A 20315-nucleotide genomic window follows, 5' to 3' on the forward strand; every position below is an offset into this window, starting at 1 on the left:
GAAGCAACTTAGCACACAGCACAGGGCATTAGGAGAAATGACCTGGCAGCAGGTAGCTTTGGGTCAAGAGCCTCAATATTAAGCAAAGAGGAAATGATGATAAAGGAAAAGGGTAAGCAAGTACCACTCAGGGACTTCCCTGGCGGTTTAGTGATTAAGACTCTGTAGCCCCAATGCAGGGGGCATGGATTCCATCCCTGGGCAGGGAACTAGGATCCCACATGTGATAGTGTGTGACCTAAAAAAATAAAAATAAATACCACTCAGATTGAGTTAACCTGAAACTGACTGGAGCCTACAGCACAGTGAAGCTTTCCTCCCTGTTGGGGGTACAGAATGAGCCACAAAACATGAGCTCAATTACTGTTAATTACCTTCTCCATTTTCACCATTAGCTTCCTGTCTTTTCCCTAACTATGTTTTTGTGCAGCCTAAAAGTAGAGAATTATATTTTATTTGGTGGACATACTGGGGACTTAAGCCCAGGAGACAGCCTCTCAGATAGCTCTGAAGGACTGTCCCAAAAAGGCAAGCGAGGAGCCAGGAAATACCGAAATTTTGGGGAAAAAAAAAACACAAACAAGCAAACAAACAAATAACCCCCCAAAGTAAGCAGTTGGAACATGAAAAGATTACTGCTAATTAAAGAAACACCAAACAGAACCAGTTAATGAATTTAGCTCATTTCTGTGTGTGGAAAGATGCAAGAGACTGGACTTACTGAAATCATTCCTTTGTTATGCACCTTAACTATTCTGGGGGCCAGGAGCCTGCTTTTCTCCATCCTGAATCCCATCAGGGTGCACAGTGAGGGTGAGGGGGCTGGCTGCAGAGACTGAAGCCTTGATGGCTGCAACATCCTTTGTTTACTGATTTGACAGATGACATTCCTCATCCACAGAAGCTGAGGTTTCTACTTTCCTTGAGCCCCACTGGACTACAGGACTGTCATTCAATCACCAGCAAAGGTTTGAGCTAATGGAACAGGCAATCAGGTTCTCAGGTATCCACCAGCCTCTGAATAGCCTCTTCAACAGCCAAGACCTACTGCTGCATCCCAGACTCCTCTAGGGATGCAGAGGCATAAAGAAGAACAATTATACAGGGGACCTGAATCCCCTACCCCAGGGAGTCACTGTTGTAGGTTAATACACATTTGCAACTTCTCTCAGGAAGCTGAAAGAAGATCCTATTGGAAAGGCTCATGGACTGACATGGGTGTGACTCACCAATAGAGGGGAATGTGCAAGCATTAGGAACATCAGCTCCTTTTCAGTAATTTCTTCACCTTTCATCATTGTCTTTTCCAAATGGACGGCCAAGACATTTTGAAAAAAATTGCTGAGCCCTTCCAATTTCCACCTCTGGCTACATTTTATCTAACTTTAATAAAAGCGTCAGCAAACAGGAGTTGGAATGGCCATGACACACTTCCTGATCTGTACAGATCTCATACTGAGTTTGTTGTTCACAGGCTGTTTCTCACTCAGGAGCAGACCAGGGGGAGCATGGGGTCAGGAGGAGAAAGGGGAGAAGGAAAGACACACCTCTTGAAATAAATTCAGACAATTAAAATTCCACCTCATGGGCACCAACATCAGGAAAGATTTCAACAGGAGAAATAATCTTAGACTAAGACACCTTGACACAGCCTCTGAAGTCAAGGTCTCTGGAAAAACTCAGCCAGGAAAGTTCTGTATATGGCATCACTGCTTTTGGCAGAGAACTCGAAAATTGAAATGAAATGCAGTCAGGCAACTTCTAAGCAATTTCAAGTAAGTACAGTCATAATTCATCTTTAGTCAAACAATGTGAGATTTTAATAAGAGCAACAGGAAAAGTTCTAGAAGGAAAGAACACTTCTGATTTCCATTGTTCTGCAAACACTCCCTCCCAAGCAGTGACTCCCCCACCCCCAACCCCACGGTTACTAAGTGGGAGTCTGGTTTCTGAAACAGGAGAAAAGGTAAACCATATTCTTTTATTCTGGTAGTGGAGAAGGATGATTATTTAATTCTTATGTAATGCCGGGCAGATAATATGCAAAGTGCAGTTGCTGGTGTGATTTTGCAGAATTTGTGTGTTCTTAGCCTCCCACCCAAGTAGCTGGAAAACATCCATGTGAGGGCACAATGTTTACAGGGGCCTCGGCTCTCTCCTTGGCTTTGAGATGGGTATTTAACCTCTTATGCAAGGTATTTAACCTCTTTCTGTTTCATCTGCAAAATGGAATGGGGCTGGTGGTTCTGAAGCTATTTATACAAGCCTCAATGGTGCTATCAAGATATATAAACTGCTCCTAAAGTGCCATGTCATCCACAGAAATTTCGTTACACACACAGTAATAACAACTATTATCTTGACCATCTACAAGTCCTGACTGTGACCCAAACTTGATTAAACTAATCAATGTCTTTACATAGGCTTCTCCCACTCTTAAGAGTTCTAGAACTCTATATTAGCATAGATATAGGATCCCAAATGGAGAAGGAAATGGCAACCCACTCTTGCCTGGAGAATTCCAGAAGAGTCTGGCAGGCTACAGTCCATGGGGTTGCAAAGAGTCAGGCATGACTGAGCAACTATCACTCACTCAGGATCCCAAATACCGGTGTTTTGGGTGAACAATAAATCTTAGGAGAAAAACAGTATAGAAGAAGGTTGGTTTTTTTTTTTTTGAATAATGACAGACTCACAAGAAGTTATAAAAGACCTGCAGAGAGGTCCCTAACACCCTGCACCCAGCTCCTCACAGCTTCTCCCAAGTGTAATATCGTATATAATTAAAGCACACTATCAAAACCAGGAAATTGACATTGGCACAATACCATTCATCAGAAACTATTAACAATATTCAGACCTTACTGGGATTCGAATCCCCGTTTGTAAAACAATGTGAACATAGCTAGAGGTAACCTGAATCATTGGCAAGAAATTTTTTCTTGGAGGTAACCTGATATAGGGAATTTGAGTTTGCGGCCATCAGACCCAGATATTATGGGCAAATTATTTGTCACTGAGCCTCAGTTTGTTCATCCATAAAATAGGAATAATAATACCACCCAAGTAAGTTGTTACAAGAAGATATCTCCAATTTGAGGGTGGCATATACTAGGAACTCCAAATAGAATTGTATCCTCAGTTCCCTCAGGAGACCTGACACTTTGCTCACAGGATGTTGTAGGAGTCCCAGGTAAAGTAAAACTACCTAGTTCTCTATTATTATTTTGCTCAGGCTAGTCTTGTCTCTTAAAACCAACATCCCGGACAAAGGCACATCCTCAAAAGATATGAAGGGAGAAGTTTCAGCTCTGGGATGGACTTAACGTCTCTTTTCTTAGAAGCAGCCCCCCCAGCCCAAGAAAGTGACTTGAAAACTTTGAGACTGCCCAACTGCAACAGCCATCCTCCACCCAGCAAGCTCGGGGGCCTGGACTCTGTACTCCTGTGGGCAGGAACCCACACTGGACTTGAGGACAGACTTATCCCGAGGGTCCTCTCACATGCTCCTCTCTCCTGGCTCTGATGTGGACTCTGGAATTACCCTAAGGCTTTGACACTGGAAGTCAGGAGGAGGAGGCATCAGGCAGTCCCTAATTGTGGATTTTCTTTTCTGCCTTCTTGACTACCCCCAACCCTGTGCAGGTGCCCAGTTTGCACTAATTGAGGCATTGGTCCTCCGGGTGCGAATAACACACACAAGGGCTTCCCCTCCTCCAGGTTTTATTGTATCTCACAAGGATTGTCTATAATAAGCCAACTGGGCAAGCGCCATCCTTCATTCTCTTTTTGGTACAGTGCCTGCCATGCCTTAATGCCCAATTAATAAAATTACAGTAATAACCCTCCTCTGGCCTACTGTTCTGGAGGCAGCACTGGGCCTCTGGTGAGCCTGTGTGGAACTCCCCAAAGCGGAGGTACCAGACAGAGGCCCCAGGGTCCCCACAGTGCTGGTTGGAAGATGGGGTGGAGAGGGTCAGGGGACATGAGGGTTGTATGGAGGAAGGCACCCAGACAAGAGCAAGTTCTGGAAAGGAACTTGGGATGGGAGGTGGGAGTACCTCCCGAACTTTTTGTGGAGAGCGTCAACCCAGGGCCAGAATGACTGTCTTATTGGAACGTTGGAGCTATGTGCTAAGGACAAATTCCTTAAATCTCCTTAGGCTCGATTTTTCCCATCTGTAAATGGGGTCTACACTACCTACCTCTGAGATCATATATTATGAAGACAAAAATGGGAAGCAAAAAGCACTTAATAAATGTAAATTTCCTCCCCAACCTATCCTTCAACCTGGAGATGTTCACGGTCAACGCTTAGGCGCTGAGGGCCGCCTGCTGCACACATGGCCTGGGGCTTTCTGTGCCCGCGGACCTTGGACGTTGGGTGTGGAATCTCCCCTAGAGTTCCCGGGTGGATTGAGACAGGAAGAGCTGCACAGAGGCGCGATCCTGCAGAAACCAAGCTAAGTCACATGGGGAGCCCCCAGTGCCTCCGGAGGGCCATCAGCTAACCAAGTGCGAGGGTATGGGCCTGAAAGGCGGGTGTAGTTACTCCCAAGCGGCCGGGCGCTGTGGGCGCCAAGGTCTCGTCCACGGCCCCCCGAGGTCGGCGGGAGCGCAGGGTGGACCCGAGCGGGTGGCGACGCGGGCGGGCGGGTGGGCGCGCGGCCGCCAGGTGGCACCATGGCCCCGGGCCGGGGCGCCTCGGCGGGCGGGGGCGCGAAGGGGTTAAGGCGGCGGCAGCGGCGGCGCGGTGGCGGCTCTCTTCGGGGAAACCCACCGGGGCGCGCGGAGGCGGGAGCGGCCGTGGGCTGCGGGGCCCGGCGCCGCGCCGGGCGGGGGCGCGGCCAATCGGGCGGCGGGGCCCGGCGCGCGCGGAGCCAGGCGACATGGAGGGAGGCGCGGCGGCCGACCGCCCGTGACGCGCCGCTCCGAGCCGGTGATCGGCCAGCCCGCGCCGCCCGGGGCCCTGCGGCGCGGAGATGAGCAGGTCGGCGGCGCTCCTGCTCTGCCTGCTGGGCTGCCACGTCTGGAAGGCGGTGACCAAGACGCTGCGGGAGCCTGGCGCCGGAGCCCAAGGTCGGTAGGCAGCGGGGCCCGAGAGGCTCGAGGGCCGGCGGCGGCGGCGGGCTTTGTGTCGGCCGCGGGCCTGCGGCAGAGGCGGCGGGGCTCCCGGGCCGCATTGTGTCCCCGCGGCGGCCGAAACCCGAACCCGAGCCGCCGCCACCGGGCCCGCAGCCCAGTGCCGCGCTCCCGACGGGGGCGGCGCCGCCCGGGGAAGCCGCGATGCCCGGGCAGATGCTCCCGAGGGGCCGTGGGCCGCCGGGAGTGCGGGTGGCATCCGCTGCAGGCTCCTCGGGTGGCAGGTTTGGATGCAGCCGAGGATCCTTTATGCACGACGCGGACACGCGGCTCCATCTCCTCCTTCGCCCGGGCTAGAGCCGTCGCCCCCCGGTAGCCATCGCCCGCTCCCCACCTCGGGGCTCGGGTGCTCGAAGCCCGGTCACGAAGGCTGCGCTCGGCCCTTTTGTTGCGGCGGCTGACGGGGTGGCCGCCGCCCCTGGGGTGCCCCCTGCGCCCCGGACCCCCGAGGTCCGCGGTCACTGCCCGCCTCCAGCCTGCCGCAGTTTGGGAAAGTTTCGGGGTCTCCTCCCCTTCCTTATCCCAGGCCTTAAGGGATTTGCTGGATAGCCCAGGAATCATCCCCGGAAGGGGAGACAGAATTGGAACTGGGAGGCCCTAATCAATTTTGTTGTTGTTGTTGTTGTTATTTTAAATCATTTCCAGGGCTCATGCCTTTTGTCTCATCTTTGGCCTTTGCCAATCTGCTTTCCAGCCCTGGGAGGAACGTGATCGCCTCTGAGAATGGCCACAAGCCTGTCTTTTGTTTTCAAAATAAGAATGTATTTGTGGGGGACGCCTAAAGCTTCTTTTGCACCCGTTTGTGGGGTCTAAATTGAATGCTTCTCTGTTGCCTGGCTTTTCAAAACGGCGAATGAGGCCGCCCCAGGTAAACGCCTGGCATACCCCCAGGACACCGATGCTGGGCCTCGCCGGGCCTCTCAGGTCCACCTGGAGGATTTCCCTGCAGCTCTGTAGCCCCCCACCCTCGCCCCGACTCCCAGACTCCTCGCCTCGAGGTGTCCTTTCCTCCAGGAAGGTGTGTGTTCTGTGAAGTCTGCCTTGCAGACTGAATGCACCGCGAGCGGTCCATCCTCCTGCTGGACCTTACCTTTCCCTCTTTCCTTCTTGACCACCGCTCACCGTCTTCCCTTCTGACGAATTTTCCGAGCCCAGGAGTGCCTGGGAGCAGAGAACCCTGGTGGATTTCCACCTCTGATGTTCCGATAGGGAAAGTAGGTGCCCCCCACAGTCCGCTGGGTTTAGTTTGTTGAGTTAAAGGTTTTCCTATTAATCGCCTGCGACATTATTCGCTGGCATCTCTTTCATGAACTGCTTTTTCTATAGCTGTGCTGGAATAGGACCATTCTGAATTGTGTATAAATTTAGTCATGCATATCAGGGAAGGGGGACATTGACAAGGTACAGAAAAGACTCATGTATCTCTTCGTGTAGGAAATAAATGTTTAGGACATTAGCTCATCAGTGTTGAATTGCAGCCTTCTTCATTAATACCCTACTGATGTTTGAATCAGCTATTTCAATGAATATGATATTTGTGTTTCAACAAGGCCATTAATTCCAAGGAATGGGTGGAATTTTTTTGTTTTGCACTTGAAATAGGAATATGGAAATAGTAAGTTCATGTACATATAAAATAGGGGAAGGTATAGCCTTAACTGGAACAAAACAGATCTACTAGGTTTAGGTCTAAGACCACATTTTGCAGAGATATTGCTGCTGAAAATCTTACCTAGTAACTGAAGTCTCAAAAATGGAATATTCTGTGCAGTGGGTGAGAAATGCTCAACCTTAGCAGCAGCAGCAGCAGCAGCGGCGGCAGGAGTACCTTGGGCATCCAAGTGGCACAGGTAGTGAAGAACCCATCTGCCAATATGGGAAACATAAAGAGATGCGTGTTTGATCCCTGGGTTGGGAAGATCCCCTGGAGAAGGAACTGGCAACCCACTGCAGTATTCTTGCCTGGGGAATTCTGGACAGAGGAGCCTGGTGGGCTATAGTCAATGGGGTTGCAAAGAGTTGGACATGATTTAGCTTCTAAACAACAATAACTAAGGTACTAAGGAGTGCCTTAGTATGTGGTATGGTTGAAGTGGGAGATCCAAGAATCTTGGAATATTTTTCCCCAGGATTACTTCCTTGACTGTGTAGGATGGTTTTTTAAAACGTTGAGCCCAGGAGCTCAGCCATGACACAGGGTCTCACTAGCTGGCATCTGGATTTTGAGCTCATAGCATTTTTCAGGCAACAGGACAATTGCTCCTTTTATATTAGAAGGGCACCTTCATCCAGCTGAGTTCTTCAGATGGTCTTGACACTTACATCTTGTAACATAGTTTTAAAATTCATGTCTTCTCTGCTCTCTGGGGCCACATACACAATGAAAACAAATAATCCCTCTGATTTCACTTTGCATTTTCCACAGCAGGTTGTAAATGGTTTAGCACAGAGCTGGTGTCGAAAGGGTAAAAAATTGAAGATGGCTAGCACCGCGTTGGCCAAAGAGTTCACTAAGGTGTTTCCATTCCATCTTATGAAAGACCCAAATTAAGTTTTTGGCCAACCCAATACATGTACTATAGGGCACCATGCATGCATTTTAAGGAAAAAAAAACCTTCAATATTTACCTTCCTGGAAACCTAATTTGTAAGAGTTTTGCTTTTACTGTAATGGAAACTATGACATGAATCATACTTGGGGATTTTGTTTGTTTGTTTTGTCTTCGAAAGCCAGGCTTGCAGTATCTTAGTTCCCCAACTAGGGATTGAACCCATGTCCTTGGCAGTGGAAGCTCAGAGTCCTGACCACTGGACCGCCAGGGAAGTCCCTGTGAATCATGCTTTGAACTTGCATTGTGTTCACACAGATGTTACGTACCAACCAAGTTTAGATTAGGAAAAACTAGAGATCTTGAGCACACAAATCATAGACCAGAGTATTCCCATTATAGTCCTGGGGCTAAATGACACCTTCTTTATTAAATGAACCTCTGTTCTGTCATCTGAGGAAACTAACATCTGCAGAATTTCTTGGCATAACTTCGCTCTTTATATATTCAAGATAAAATTTAAGGTTTGGCTCTTCCTACTGTAGCTGCTTTGAGTCAGCAAAGGGGCTTCAAAGGCAATGGTTCGCTGTCACCATGAGGCTTGGCTTTGCTGATTATGTATTTGAACTAGCTCCAGCATATGATTGCATGTTTTTATGAAGTGTTTTCATCTAAGTTGCCCTAAAGTGTTTACAGTATCTAATTTTTTTCTGGGAATTTTACAGAAATGATTATTCACAAGCATCCACTCATTCGGACTTTCTCCCTCCTCTTACACAACTGTACACTGAGACTGGCTTGATGGGGGCAGGGGGCTCAGGGTCAGGCCACTTGAAGAACCATAAGCTGTGCAGACATGGCCCACAGAGATGTATTTGTGAACCCCAACACTCTCTTTATGGGATTTCCCAGGTGGTGCTAGTGGTAAAGAATCCACCTGCCAATGCAGAAGGGATAAGAGTGGCAGGTTCACTCCCTGGGTCAGAAAGATCTCCTGGAGGGGCAAATGGCACCGCACCTCAGTATTCTTGCCTGGAAGATTTCATGGACAGAGGAGCTTGGTGGACTATAGTCCAAGGGGCTGTAAAGAATCGGACACAACTGAGCGCACGCAGGCACACACAAAACCCAGAAAATTCTCTTTATATGACAAAAGAAAAGTCAGAGCTAGGTTGCCGTTCACTGTCTAACAGTAAGGTATTTTGTAATGATGTGCGAACTTTTTGTTCATCTCAGAAAAGCTACAATCTGTCATAACAACTGAGATGAATGGTTGCCTCTCTCTCTTCTCTGTGAGAGATCTGTTCTTAGCCAAATTCAAATTTCTGTTGTTAGAACATCATGATCAGATCACGAAGGGATGAAAACTATCAGGAGGTTCATCCAACAAGCATGACTTATGCTGACAGTATATTAAGAGCATAACATCTAAATAAAACTCACATCTAAATAGGCTCACATCCTGGGAAACTGTGGGACTTGAACTTGCCAAGACTGCTGGGCTTCCTTGCAAGCCAGGTGTGGGAATGCTGTGCAGAAGCAACTGCACTGTCGAGAATTTCTGGCGAAGTCTTCGAGATGACTTTAAGAATTCTTTTTGTATCCTGTTTGTACTTGGTAACTTACAACTTATTAACTTAAAAAATCTAACTGAGAGAAAGAAACCATTGGATGAATTCCTGAACTAATAGCTTGCAAATGAAAGTACTTTCTAAGTTTTAATCAAGCCTTCATTTTTAAACAAATTACTGATATCTCTGTAAATCTAACAGTTTATCTTTACTATTTTTGGCAAACACTGTGCTGTGCTTAGTCACTCAATTGTATCCAGTTCTTTGCAACCCCATGGACCGTAGCCCGCCAGGCTCCTCTGTCCGTGGGAATTCTCTAGGCAAGAATACTGGAGTGCGTAGCCTATCGCTCCTCCAGGGGAACTTTCTGACCCAGGAGTCGAATCGGAGTCTCCTGAATTGCAGATGGATTCTTTACCAGCTAAGCCACCAGGGAAGACCTGCTAATTTAGTAATTTTAGTAAATGCTACTTACTAAAAAAGCACAGGGAAATAAGTTAAACAGACAACAGACATATATAATACTGTATGTGGAGGGAGAATTGTATGTAAATATTTTCATCCATTAGATTTCAGAAGTCTAATTGGAAGAATTTGTCCTGTGATAACACATATACTTCAATAATGCTTTTATAGTTTGATCCAGTTATAGAGTAATATTGTAAACAAGTCATTTTTATTTGATTTCACCAGATATGACTTCAGGACTTTTTATTTATTTTATTTCTGGTTGAGCTGGGTCTTTGTTGCCACATGTGGGGTTTCTCTAGTAGAGAACAGGGACTACTCTCCAGTTGCCATGCGCAGGCTTCTCGTTGGTGTGGCTTCTCTTGCTCCAGGGCATGGGCCCTAGGCACTCGGGCTCAGTAGTCCTGGTGCATGGGCTTAGTCGCCCCGCTGCACGTGGAATCCTCTGGACCATAGATCGAACCTATGTCCCCTGCATTGGCAGGTGTATTCCTGCCCACTCTACTATCAGGGAAGTTCCTACTTCAGGACTTTGAAAGACCACAGCCCTGGCTGAAGTATTCAGCTCCAACAAATATGGAAATGAATGTACTTTAAAAGTATTTTTAAAATTAAGCTTCAGCATCCTAAATAGACCAACCTAGATAGCATATTCTAAAGCAGAGACATTACTTTGCCAACAAAGGTTCGTCTAGTCAAGGCTATGGTTTTTCCTATGGTCATGTATGGACGTGAGAGTTGGACTATGAAGAAGGCTGAGTGCTGAAGAATTGATGCTTTTGAACTGTGGTGTTGGAGAAGACTCTTGAGAGTCCCTTGGACTGCAAGGAGATCCAACCAGTCCATTCTGAAGGAGATCAGCCCTGGGACTTCTTTGGAAGGAATGATGCTAAAGCTGAAACTCCAGTACTTTGGCCATCTCATGTGAAGAGTTGACTCATTGGAAAAGACTCTGATGCTGGGAGGGATTGGGGGCAAGAGGAGAAGGGGACGACAGAGGATGAGATGGCTGGATGGCATCACTGACTCGATGGACGTGAGTCTGGGTGAACTCTGGGAGTTGGTGATGGACAGGGAGGCCTGGCATGCTGCGATTCATGGGGTTGCAAAGAGTCAGACACGACTGAGCGACTGATTTGATCTGATCTGATTATATGAAATTAATCGTTCTTAAATTCTGCAGTGTGACCCAAAACCACCCACTTTAGAAAGGGTTTCATAGTGAGTTCCCTTAAAGTTAACAGTTCAGTCTGCATATTTAAGATGACTCCACCTTCCTCTGATCAAGCCTCGGTTTGAAATGATTTGCCAGCTCCTCCTCTTCTCAGTAAAAGTGAAGCTCCAAATGTTTGCTCTTTCTTCTTTCCTTTACCCCTTGAAGGATCTATTAACCCATAGAGATTCCACTAATTAAAACCTATTTGTGGATGATTCCAGATTTTCTCTCTCTTGCCTTGACCTGGTGTCTTTGCTCTATTTCTTTCTGTCCAGCAAGCTACTGGACATCTCTAATCAGCACATGGTGTTGACAAACTCAACCGCCAGCCTCCTTCTCCAATTCACCTTACCTTAACTTAGCAGCTTATCTATTAACTGGACTAAAATCTGGATGTGCCCTTAGATCCTTTCTCTACTTTAGAAGCTGTTCAGTTGGTAATCATAAGGGTGCATCTATAGAGCACAATTATATAGATGTCTTTAGATCCTGGTAGATGAGTTTATACAGTGTCAGAAGGATCTTTGAGGTCAAGTTTATATTCTTCTTCTGAAGAGGAGGAAACCCAGTTTGAAAGTGAAGGGACCCTCAGATAATGGTGTTCTCTAGCCACACAGACCCTGTGGAAGATGGAGTCATGGCCCCCAAAGATGTCCACATCCTGCTCCCTGAAACCTGTGAATACCATAGTACTTTACATTGCAGGAGGGACTTGGCAGAGCTAATGCAGTTAAGGATCTTCAGATGGGAAGATGACTCCGGATGGTGCTTATAAGAGGGAGGCAGGAAGGTCAGAGTCAGGGAAGGACATGTGACAACAGAAGCAGAGGGTCAGAGAGACAATGAAGATGCTTCACGGCTATGAAGGAAGACAGGAAGGGCCAAGTGCCAAGTAATGCAGGCAGCCTCTGGACAAGGGAAAAGATGAGGAAATGGATTCTCCCATCTGGCTCCCAGAAGGAATGCTGCCTTGCTGTCATCTTCACTTTCGCTCAGTGATGCTAATCTGGGGCTTCTGACCTCCAGAACTATAGATGGTAAATTCATGTTGTTTTAAGCTGCTGAGTTGTGGTCCCTTGCTAAAGTGGTATAATAGAAAACCAATACAGTACTTGCCTGCTGGTCCAGTGGCTAAGATTCTGTGCTCCCAATGCAGGGGGCCGAGGTTCCATCCCTGGTTGGGGAACTAGATTCCACACGCCATAACTAAGAGTCTTGTGTGTCCCAACTGAGACCTGGCACAGCCAAATAAATAAATATTAAAATAAAAATAAAGAAAACCAATTCAGGCATCGACCCCAAGGACTATGAGAAGAGATGCACCCATACACCCAGGGTAATTGTTCAGTGTGGACCACTTTGGGGGATCAAGCTGCTGCTGATAACATTTGGAGACGGGTCTGGACTTTTTTTTGCATCTATTTAACAAGATTATACCAAATTGGAACATTGTTGGGCATCATTGGGGGAAATCTTAAGGGCCTCACCACCACCACCACCACCAAAATCACTCACATTTTTCCGAAGGAGCTCAGTGGACTATGACTTTTGTTTGTTAGCAAGATCTTGCCTCGTGTTCAGGCATCATTCTTGCCTTCCCTTCTCATCTCATCAGCAGTCATTCAGTCACCTCTCTGCGTTCTCCCTCCCAGGCCTCTTTTTGCCCTCATAGATACTTGTGCAAAGTAGTGTGTCTTTCTGGAGAAGGCAATGGCACCCCACTCCAGTGTTCTTGCCTGGAAAATCCCATGGACAGAGGAGCCTGGTAGGCTACAGTTCATGAGGTTGCAGAGTCTGACATGACTGAGTGACTTCACTTTCACTTTCAGTGTGTCTTTCTGTTGTAGTCCATTCTTTCAACTCAAGCTTTCTCCATGTGACCCTCTACAAACACCATTTTACTCATGTTTCTCTCCCACAGAAAAACTTGACTCCTTCTGTTGCCCAAAGTATGGAGTCTAAATTATGACATCTGGCCTTTCCTCACATGTCTGTTCCAACTTTATCTCCTGTTCTTCGCCAGGTTAAATCATCGCCTCCGGCTAGACTGTTCCATTGTCATCCCCTGGGTGCTGGTTGTATATCTTCACTTTCTTCACTCCATGCTCCTCTTTTTTGTCCTTAAAATCCTAAATGTTGAGCGTCTACTGTATGAAGTGTGTGTGCTCAGTTGCTAAGTCATGTCCAACTCTTTGTAACCCCATGGACTGTAGCCCACCAGGCTCCTCTGTCTGTGGGACTTCCCGGGCAAGAATACTGGAGTGGGTTGCCATTTCCTTCTCCAGGGTATCTTCCCTACCCAGGGGTCAAAGCTGTGACTCCTGCTTGGCCGGGGATTCTTTACCACTGAGCCACCAGGGAAGCCCCTCTGTATGAAGACCCTGTGCTAAACACTTGTTATGCAAAAAAGGGTGATGTGGAAGGGACAGTATATTTTGGGGTAAGCTTGGTTACTTAGGGGTGCTTACCCTCTCATATTTTACAATCCAATCAGAACAGAAATAGAAAAATAAATTAGGAAGGACCTAACCAAGGTACTTTAATGTAATTAGACAAGAGTCTCTTGAGTATGATGAAACCTATTAACACTTGCATGACTAAAATCCAGCTCTAAGTTCTCTATGATATTTATTTCCAGATATTTCAAGGATTTGTCCACAGTAGGACACAGGAAGTTGTATTTGAGAGAACATAAGCACGCAGAACAGAGAAGGCAATGGCACCCCACTCCAGTACTCTTGCCTGGAAAATCCCATGGACAGAGGAGCCTGGTGGGCTGCAGTTCATGGGGTCGCTAGGAGTCAGACACAACTGAGTGACTTCACTTTCACTTTTCACTTTCATGCATTGGAGAAGGAAATGGCAACCCACTCCAGTGTTCTTGCCTGGAGAATCCCAGGGATGGAGGAGCCTGGTGGGCTGCCATCTATGGGGTCGCAGAGTCGGACACGACTGAAGCGACTTAGCAGCAGCAGCAGCAAGCACGCAGAACACCACTTATTGCTTCTAAAAGTTGTAAGTTAGGTAAGAGGTGGCCTTTTGGTGATCAAATATTTAAGCAGGGACAGCATTGATTGGACAATATGGATGCTGTGGTGATTTCCAATATCAGTTGAAGCTGTGAATAGTAATTTTCATTAACAATTAGGTAAAACTCATAGTGCTTACATTGGTGATAGTATGATCAAATACAGATTTAATATGTTCAAATAGTTCAAACCCTGAGTTTCCTATGAAATACATAAACATACTCAAATATGAGAACAGGCAAGATTTTTTGAGATTGTGGAAAGTAGAAAAGGGTTTTGAAAAAGCTAGCTTAAGAGAAGTGAGTACTGAACCTATAAAAGACTGGTTTGTTTCTCATTTGTTTTGTTTTGAGCTGTACCCCATAGGGATAGAGACACATGAGTGTAATGAGAAGAGACAACCATGTCCAAGTCAAATGAACATTTCATGTGCCTAGACGTACTTTTCTGAGCTCGGAATTTGAATAGAAAAATTGCTGAATTCATATTGAAGGAAAGAATTTACTGTCACTTTGACAGAGCCGAACTGAAGACTAAACATTGATGAAAACTAGCTCAGTCCATAAGGTGAGTCATATTAGTAAGACCTCTGATTTCAAACCAGTAATTAGTAGCAGAGTCTCATGAATGACTTTGTTCTGATCATAGTCGAATGTGGTTGTGGTTTGTTTCCTTTGCACCACAATTAGAGCTGAGATCTTTCCTCTCAGAGAGAAGGGTCAACAAGAAGCATTTTTTAAATGGAAATCTGTCTTAACAGAGAAAATTAAAGCATGTGTGACTTGGGTCTTAATATTTTATTATTAACAGCATTCTATTCATTTGCTTGTTCTTAGTTTATTTATAATTTATAGTTGATTTCTAATACTATTTTATTAGTGATTTGAATGACTACTTTGTTGGGAGAGTGATCATACTTTCTTATTAAATAAAGGTGGACAGTGGATATCTTAGTCCGTTCAAGCTGCTGTAACAGATTGCCATAGACTGGTGGGCTAATAAGCAGCAGAAATTTATTTTTCACAGTTTGGGAGGTTGAGAAATCCAAGATCAAGGAATTGGCACATGTGGTGTATGGTAGGAGCCCACTTCTGCTTTGCAGATGTCCTCACGTAGCAGAATGGGAGAGGGAGCTCTCTGAGGTCTCTTACTTATCAGGACACTAATCCCATTCATGAGATTCCCACCCTCATGACGTTATCTCCTCCCAAAAGCCCCATCTTCAGATACCATCACATTGGAGATTAGGTTTCAATATATTCATTCTGAGGGGGACACAGACATTCCATCTATGGCAGGATGGATTTTGGACTGCCTTGAATTTGTGGTTTCTAGAGCAGATTCAGACATAAACCTGCTGTGTCATGTGCTGCTCTCACCACACTTGGAGAATTATATTTGGTCATAGGAGGCCAAATTTAAGCTTGCTGTTTACCCTGCAGAACATATTCCAAGGAGAACTTGAATCTGGGTCTCTTGACTTTGTATGCTGTGCTTTCCATTTCACGTCCATAATGTTAGCAAGCACAGGGCTGGACCCAAGGCCCCAACATTCACACAGTCCTCCAGTAGAACCTCATCCTGACTGGTCATCACAGGTTCAGCCCCAGAATAGCTGAACCGAGTTCATCAGATGGAAGAAGTTGGGGGCATCTCATTGTTGTTCTTAAAAGCAGGGCAGCTAAGTGAGCAGCCTCAAAGCCTTGTTTGTGAAAGATGATCCAGTCCCAGAGAGTGTTTGCTCTAAACGAAATAAATAAATAAAGATACCAGAAGACCTGCTGGGAAACTCAGGTATTTTAAGGGCTATTACATTCATTTTCTACGGCTGCTTCACAGATTAGCCCAAATCAGTGACATGAAGCAGCACGGATATGACCCCACAGTTTCTCTGGGTGGGAGGTATGGGCTCCGCTCAGCTGAGGCTCTGCTCAGGGCATCACAGGCCAAAATCAAAGCACCAGTAGGGCAGGGACCTTCTTGGAGGCTCCAGGTTAGAGTTCGCTTCCAAACTCTCATCCAAGTTGTCATCAGAATTGAGTTCCTCACAGAAAGCAAGCAATGGTCCCTGGCTGGCTGACAGCCGCGAGCCTGTCTTCACTCCTTAAGGCCACCTGTATCCTTTGTCACCTTGCCCCTCCCACTGTCAAACCAGCAGCAGAATGCGGAGTCCTGTTCACATGTCATATCTTTCTGATTTCTCCTTCTGCCCTGTCTCTCTGACCATGACCAGAGAAAGTTCCCAGCTTTTAAGGGTTCATGTGGCTAGGCTGAAAGTGAAAGTGTTGGTGGCTCAGTCGTGTCCGACTCTTTGCCACACTATGGACTATGAGCCTGCCAGGCTCCTTTGTCCATGGAATTCTTCAGGCAAGAATACTGGAGTGGGTTGCCATTCCCTTCTCCAGGGGATCTTACCGACCCAGAGATCGAACCCAGGTCTCCCACATTGCAGGCAGATTCTTGTTGGGCCCACAAGACAATTTAGGACAACCTCCCTGTCTTTGAGTCGTGGCCTTCCTCGCCTCTGCTGTAGTTCTTTTTGCCATTCCACATGACATTAGAAAGTGCTACTGTGAGGGTGGGACAGCTTTGGGCATCTCGTCCTGCCCACATAGCCACAGTGTAAAGAGGGATCATGGCGTCTCCAGTGGACGGAGAGGCTGCAGGCAGGTTTCCCTGCTGCTGGAGATGCTGAGAAGAGCAGGGAAGAAGACAACCCAAGGGTTTTCTTTCCAAGAGTCTCCAGAAGGACTGTTGTCAGGGAGTCTTCTCTGTCCCTTCCTGCCCTGAGACTGTAGGACCCTAAACTCTATGGACTAAGCTCTAAACTCTGGAGGCACATGTGAGGAAAACCTAAGGCAGCTTTGTTCAGTTGCTCAGTCATGACCGACTCTGTGACCCCATGGACTGCAGCACGCCAGGCTTCCCTATCCATCACCAACTCCCACAGCTTGCTCAAACTCATATACATTGAGTCAGTGATATCGTCCAACCATCTCGTCCTCTGTCGTCCCCTTCTCCTCCCGCCCTCAATCTTTCTCAGCGTCAGAGTCTTTAACAATGAGTCAGCTCTTCACCTCAGGTGGCCAAATTATTGGAGCCTAAGCTTCAGCATCAGTCCTTCTGATGACTGTTTAGGGTTGATTTCCTTTAGGATTGACTGGTTTGATCTCCTTGCAATCCAAAGGACTCTCAAGAGTCTTCTTCAGCACCACAATTTAAAAGCATTAATTTTTTTGGCTATCCCAAATTCTTTATTTAAAGTGGTCCTGAGTTTTGTCACATTGACCCTGAGAACGTGGAAGTGAAGTTTCTTTCCATAATTATAGTTTACCAAATTCTTTGAACAGTAAGTATTTGCATTGTCTCTTATAATTCCTGTTACATCAGTATAACAGTGACAGGCAGTCTCAGCTTCACTCACTTAAACATGAAAAAGTCATCAGGATGATTAACTAACAGGTACTAGGTGCTGATTACTTGCCAGGCATGATGCTGAGCACCTTGATGGATTATCTTAATTTAATCTGCACATCAATCCTACAAAAGCTGTAAATACCAGCTTCGTTTTATAGAAGAGGAATGTGAGGCATAAAGAAGTTAAACCATTTACCCCAAAAAATCACACAGTAAGTGACAGAGTCCACCATGCAACACCAGGCAGCCTTCACTCTCACACTGGGCTGCTTTATGAATTGGAGGATTAAAGTAGAACTTCCCACAGTTTTGACCCTCTTGGCATTTTACCAGTATAAATAAGGGGGCTCTGGATGGACCCGTTAGTTTTTATAAAGAAAGACAAAAATATCCGCTGTGTGAACCTTGTTGGCCTTTGAGCCTCAGAAAGCCACCCTGAACAGTTACTTCTGAGCATCCTAAGAGCATCTCCTGGGCTTGATGTTATGGGGAATGCAGATGTGTAGAAGACATAAGGGGCTCTCACCAGGAATTCTTTTGAGCTCCTGAGGGAGGTCCACTCGAGCAAGGTGGGATTTTGGAGTTACACCTAGCCTGGCTGGAACCTTCTAGTTTGTGTTCAAAGCCCATTAGTATTTGGCAAGCAGTTTTTTGTAACAAGAGGGACCTGTTAGAACCCAGCAACTGGAGAGTCATGGGTAGGAAAGTATGTGGTTATTTGCAAAACAGCCCTTCAGGTATATTTGGATTGTAAATATGCCCTTGTCCTCTTTGGGCATCAAGTGGGGGCTTTATTCACTCCAAAGTAGGTGTGAAATACAGTGTTTATTTGGCATTTAAATCTACTTGCAAAAGTTTAATCTTTTTCACTCTCAAAAAAAAAAAAGGCTTCTTAGTTCCTCTTTGCTTATACAATGATCGTGAAAATAAATTTCTAAATGATACCATTATGGGACTATAATAAATTTTTTCCAACTTACTTCCAATATTCATGAAAATATTTGTCCACTAAAAAAATTAAAAGAAATTTACAGGGAATACCCCATACTAACCACTGGGATTCTCTAATTAACATTTTACTATACTTGCCTTATTGGTGGTGCTAGCCTGGAAAATCCAGTGGACGGAGGAGCCTGGTAGCCTGCCGTCCATTGGGTCGTGAAGAGTCAGAGACAACTGAGCGACTTCACTTTCACTTTTCACTTTTATGCATTGGAGAAGGAAATGGCAACCCACTCTCATGTTCTTGCCTTAAGAATCCCAGGGACGGGGGAGCCTGGTGGGCTGCCGCATATGGGGTCGCACAGAGTCGGACACAACTGAAGTGACTTAGCAGCAGCAGCAGCCAGAAAGAACCCGTCTGCCAATGCAGAAGACATAAGAGATGTAGTTTCGATCCCTGGGTTAGGAAGATCCCCTGGAGGAGGGCATGGCAACCCACTCCGGTATTCTTGCCTGGAAAATCACATGGACAGAGGAGCCTGGCAGGCTACAGTCCATAGGGTTGCAAAGAATGGAACACGACTGAAGCGACTTAGCACACAAGCACATACCTGCTTTGTTACTTATCTCTCAATTCATTCATCCTTCTGTGCATTAATTAATCCATCTCCTTTTCCCATGAATTTTAAAATATGTATCAAATTACTGTGCCCCTTCTTCCAAATGCTGCAGCATGAATATCATTAATTAGCATTCAATATGTGTTTGATTTCTCTCTCATAAGAAAATTTACATACAAGGAAATACACGCATCTTAAGTGTTGACGTATGCATTCACCTGTGCAACCCTAAATCCCATTATGGTATGGAATATCATTCCAGAAATTTCCCTTATGCCCCCTCAGTAAGTTTCTGCCCCTGCCTCTTAGGGGAAACCACTGTTCTAATTTTTTCCACCTTGGATTACTTTCTTGCCTGTGCTAGAACTTCCTATAACTGGAATCATGCAGTATGGACCCTGGCTTCTTTTGTTTACCATAATTTTTTTTGAGGTCTATCCATGTGTTTCTTGAAACAATGGATCACTTATTTTTATTGCTGAATAATATTCCACTGGAGGAATGTTCTGCAGTATGTATATCCATTCTCCTATAGAAACAAGTTGTTTCTGGTTTGGGGCTGTTGTAAATAGAGTTGCTGTGAACATTTTATACAGTTGTGAACATTTTATACAGTTGTGAACATTTTATACAGTTAAACATATATATATGTTTTTATATGCTTTCATTGCTCTTAGTAAAATACATACCCTATAACCCAGCAAAATGTTTAGTTTCATAAGGTACCACTAGACCTTTTTCTAAATTAGTTGTATCTTTCTATACATAAATAGAATATATGTGAGAATTTCTGATGTTCCATATTCTCACCAACTTTTGGTGGCACTAGACTTTTTAATTTTAGGCTTTTTAGTGGGCAGATTTATATGTACCAAATAGATAGATACATAGATGCCCAAATAGATAATATAGTGCATACGTTTCATTTTTCAGCTGTAAATGGCTTTAGTTTTTGAAGAGTCTTGGAGCACTTTTAAAAATTAAAATTAAAATTTCACCATTATGTTTATTTTCAACAGTATTTTCATGCATACTTTTATTTTTCTTTGATATTTTATTGAAGACTGTCACATGACCACATTACCTCCCCAGTGAATATCCATCCCATCTGATCATGTAGAACTATTTTATCACATATCAGCCAGATAAGCCATGGTGTGTGTGTGTGTCAGAGTGGAAAAGGAATAGAAGAGAAAAAGAAAATAAAAACAACCTTTCCAGAGTCTATTATTTGCATCCTACTAATGCAAAGCTAGAAGTTCTGTAGGACTGTTTCTATGCCTGTTCTCCTCTTTAAAAGAAACCTCAACATATATACCAGTTGGAAGGTGCAAGAGTCGATACATTCCAAAAAGTGCTAG

The 20315-nt window shown here is 45.5% G+C and overlaps 1 protein-coding gene across 2 annotated transcripts in view; it reads left to right on the plus strand.

Annotated features, from left to right (window-relative positions):
* Positions 1 to 4862: 4862 nt before the first annotated feature.
* Positions 4863 to 20315, plus strand: part of FAM171A1 (family with sequence similarity 171 member A1) — a 131879-nt gene continuing 116426 nt past the window's right edge. Inside the window, exon 1 of one of the 2 annotated variants that reach the window (XM_027559861.1) lies at positions 4863 to 5079. In XM_027559861.1, the coding sequence (XP_027415662.1) occupies positions 4983 to 5079 (97 nt within the window). In that variant the 5' untranslated portion in view covers positions 4863 to 4982. The remainder of the gene's footprint in view (positions 5080 to 20315) is intronic. The other variant, XM_027559862.1, reaches the window with a different exon arrangement.

Source organism: Bos indicus x Bos taurus, chromosome 13 (assembly GCF_003369695.1).
Source record: "Bos indicus x Bos taurus breed Angus x Brahman F1 hybrid chromosome 13, Bos_hybrid_MaternalHap_v2.0, whole genome shotgun sequence".
Taxonomy (NCBI): Eukaryota; Metazoa; Chordata; class Mammalia; order Artiodactyla; family Bovidae; genus Bos; species Bos indicus x Bos taurus.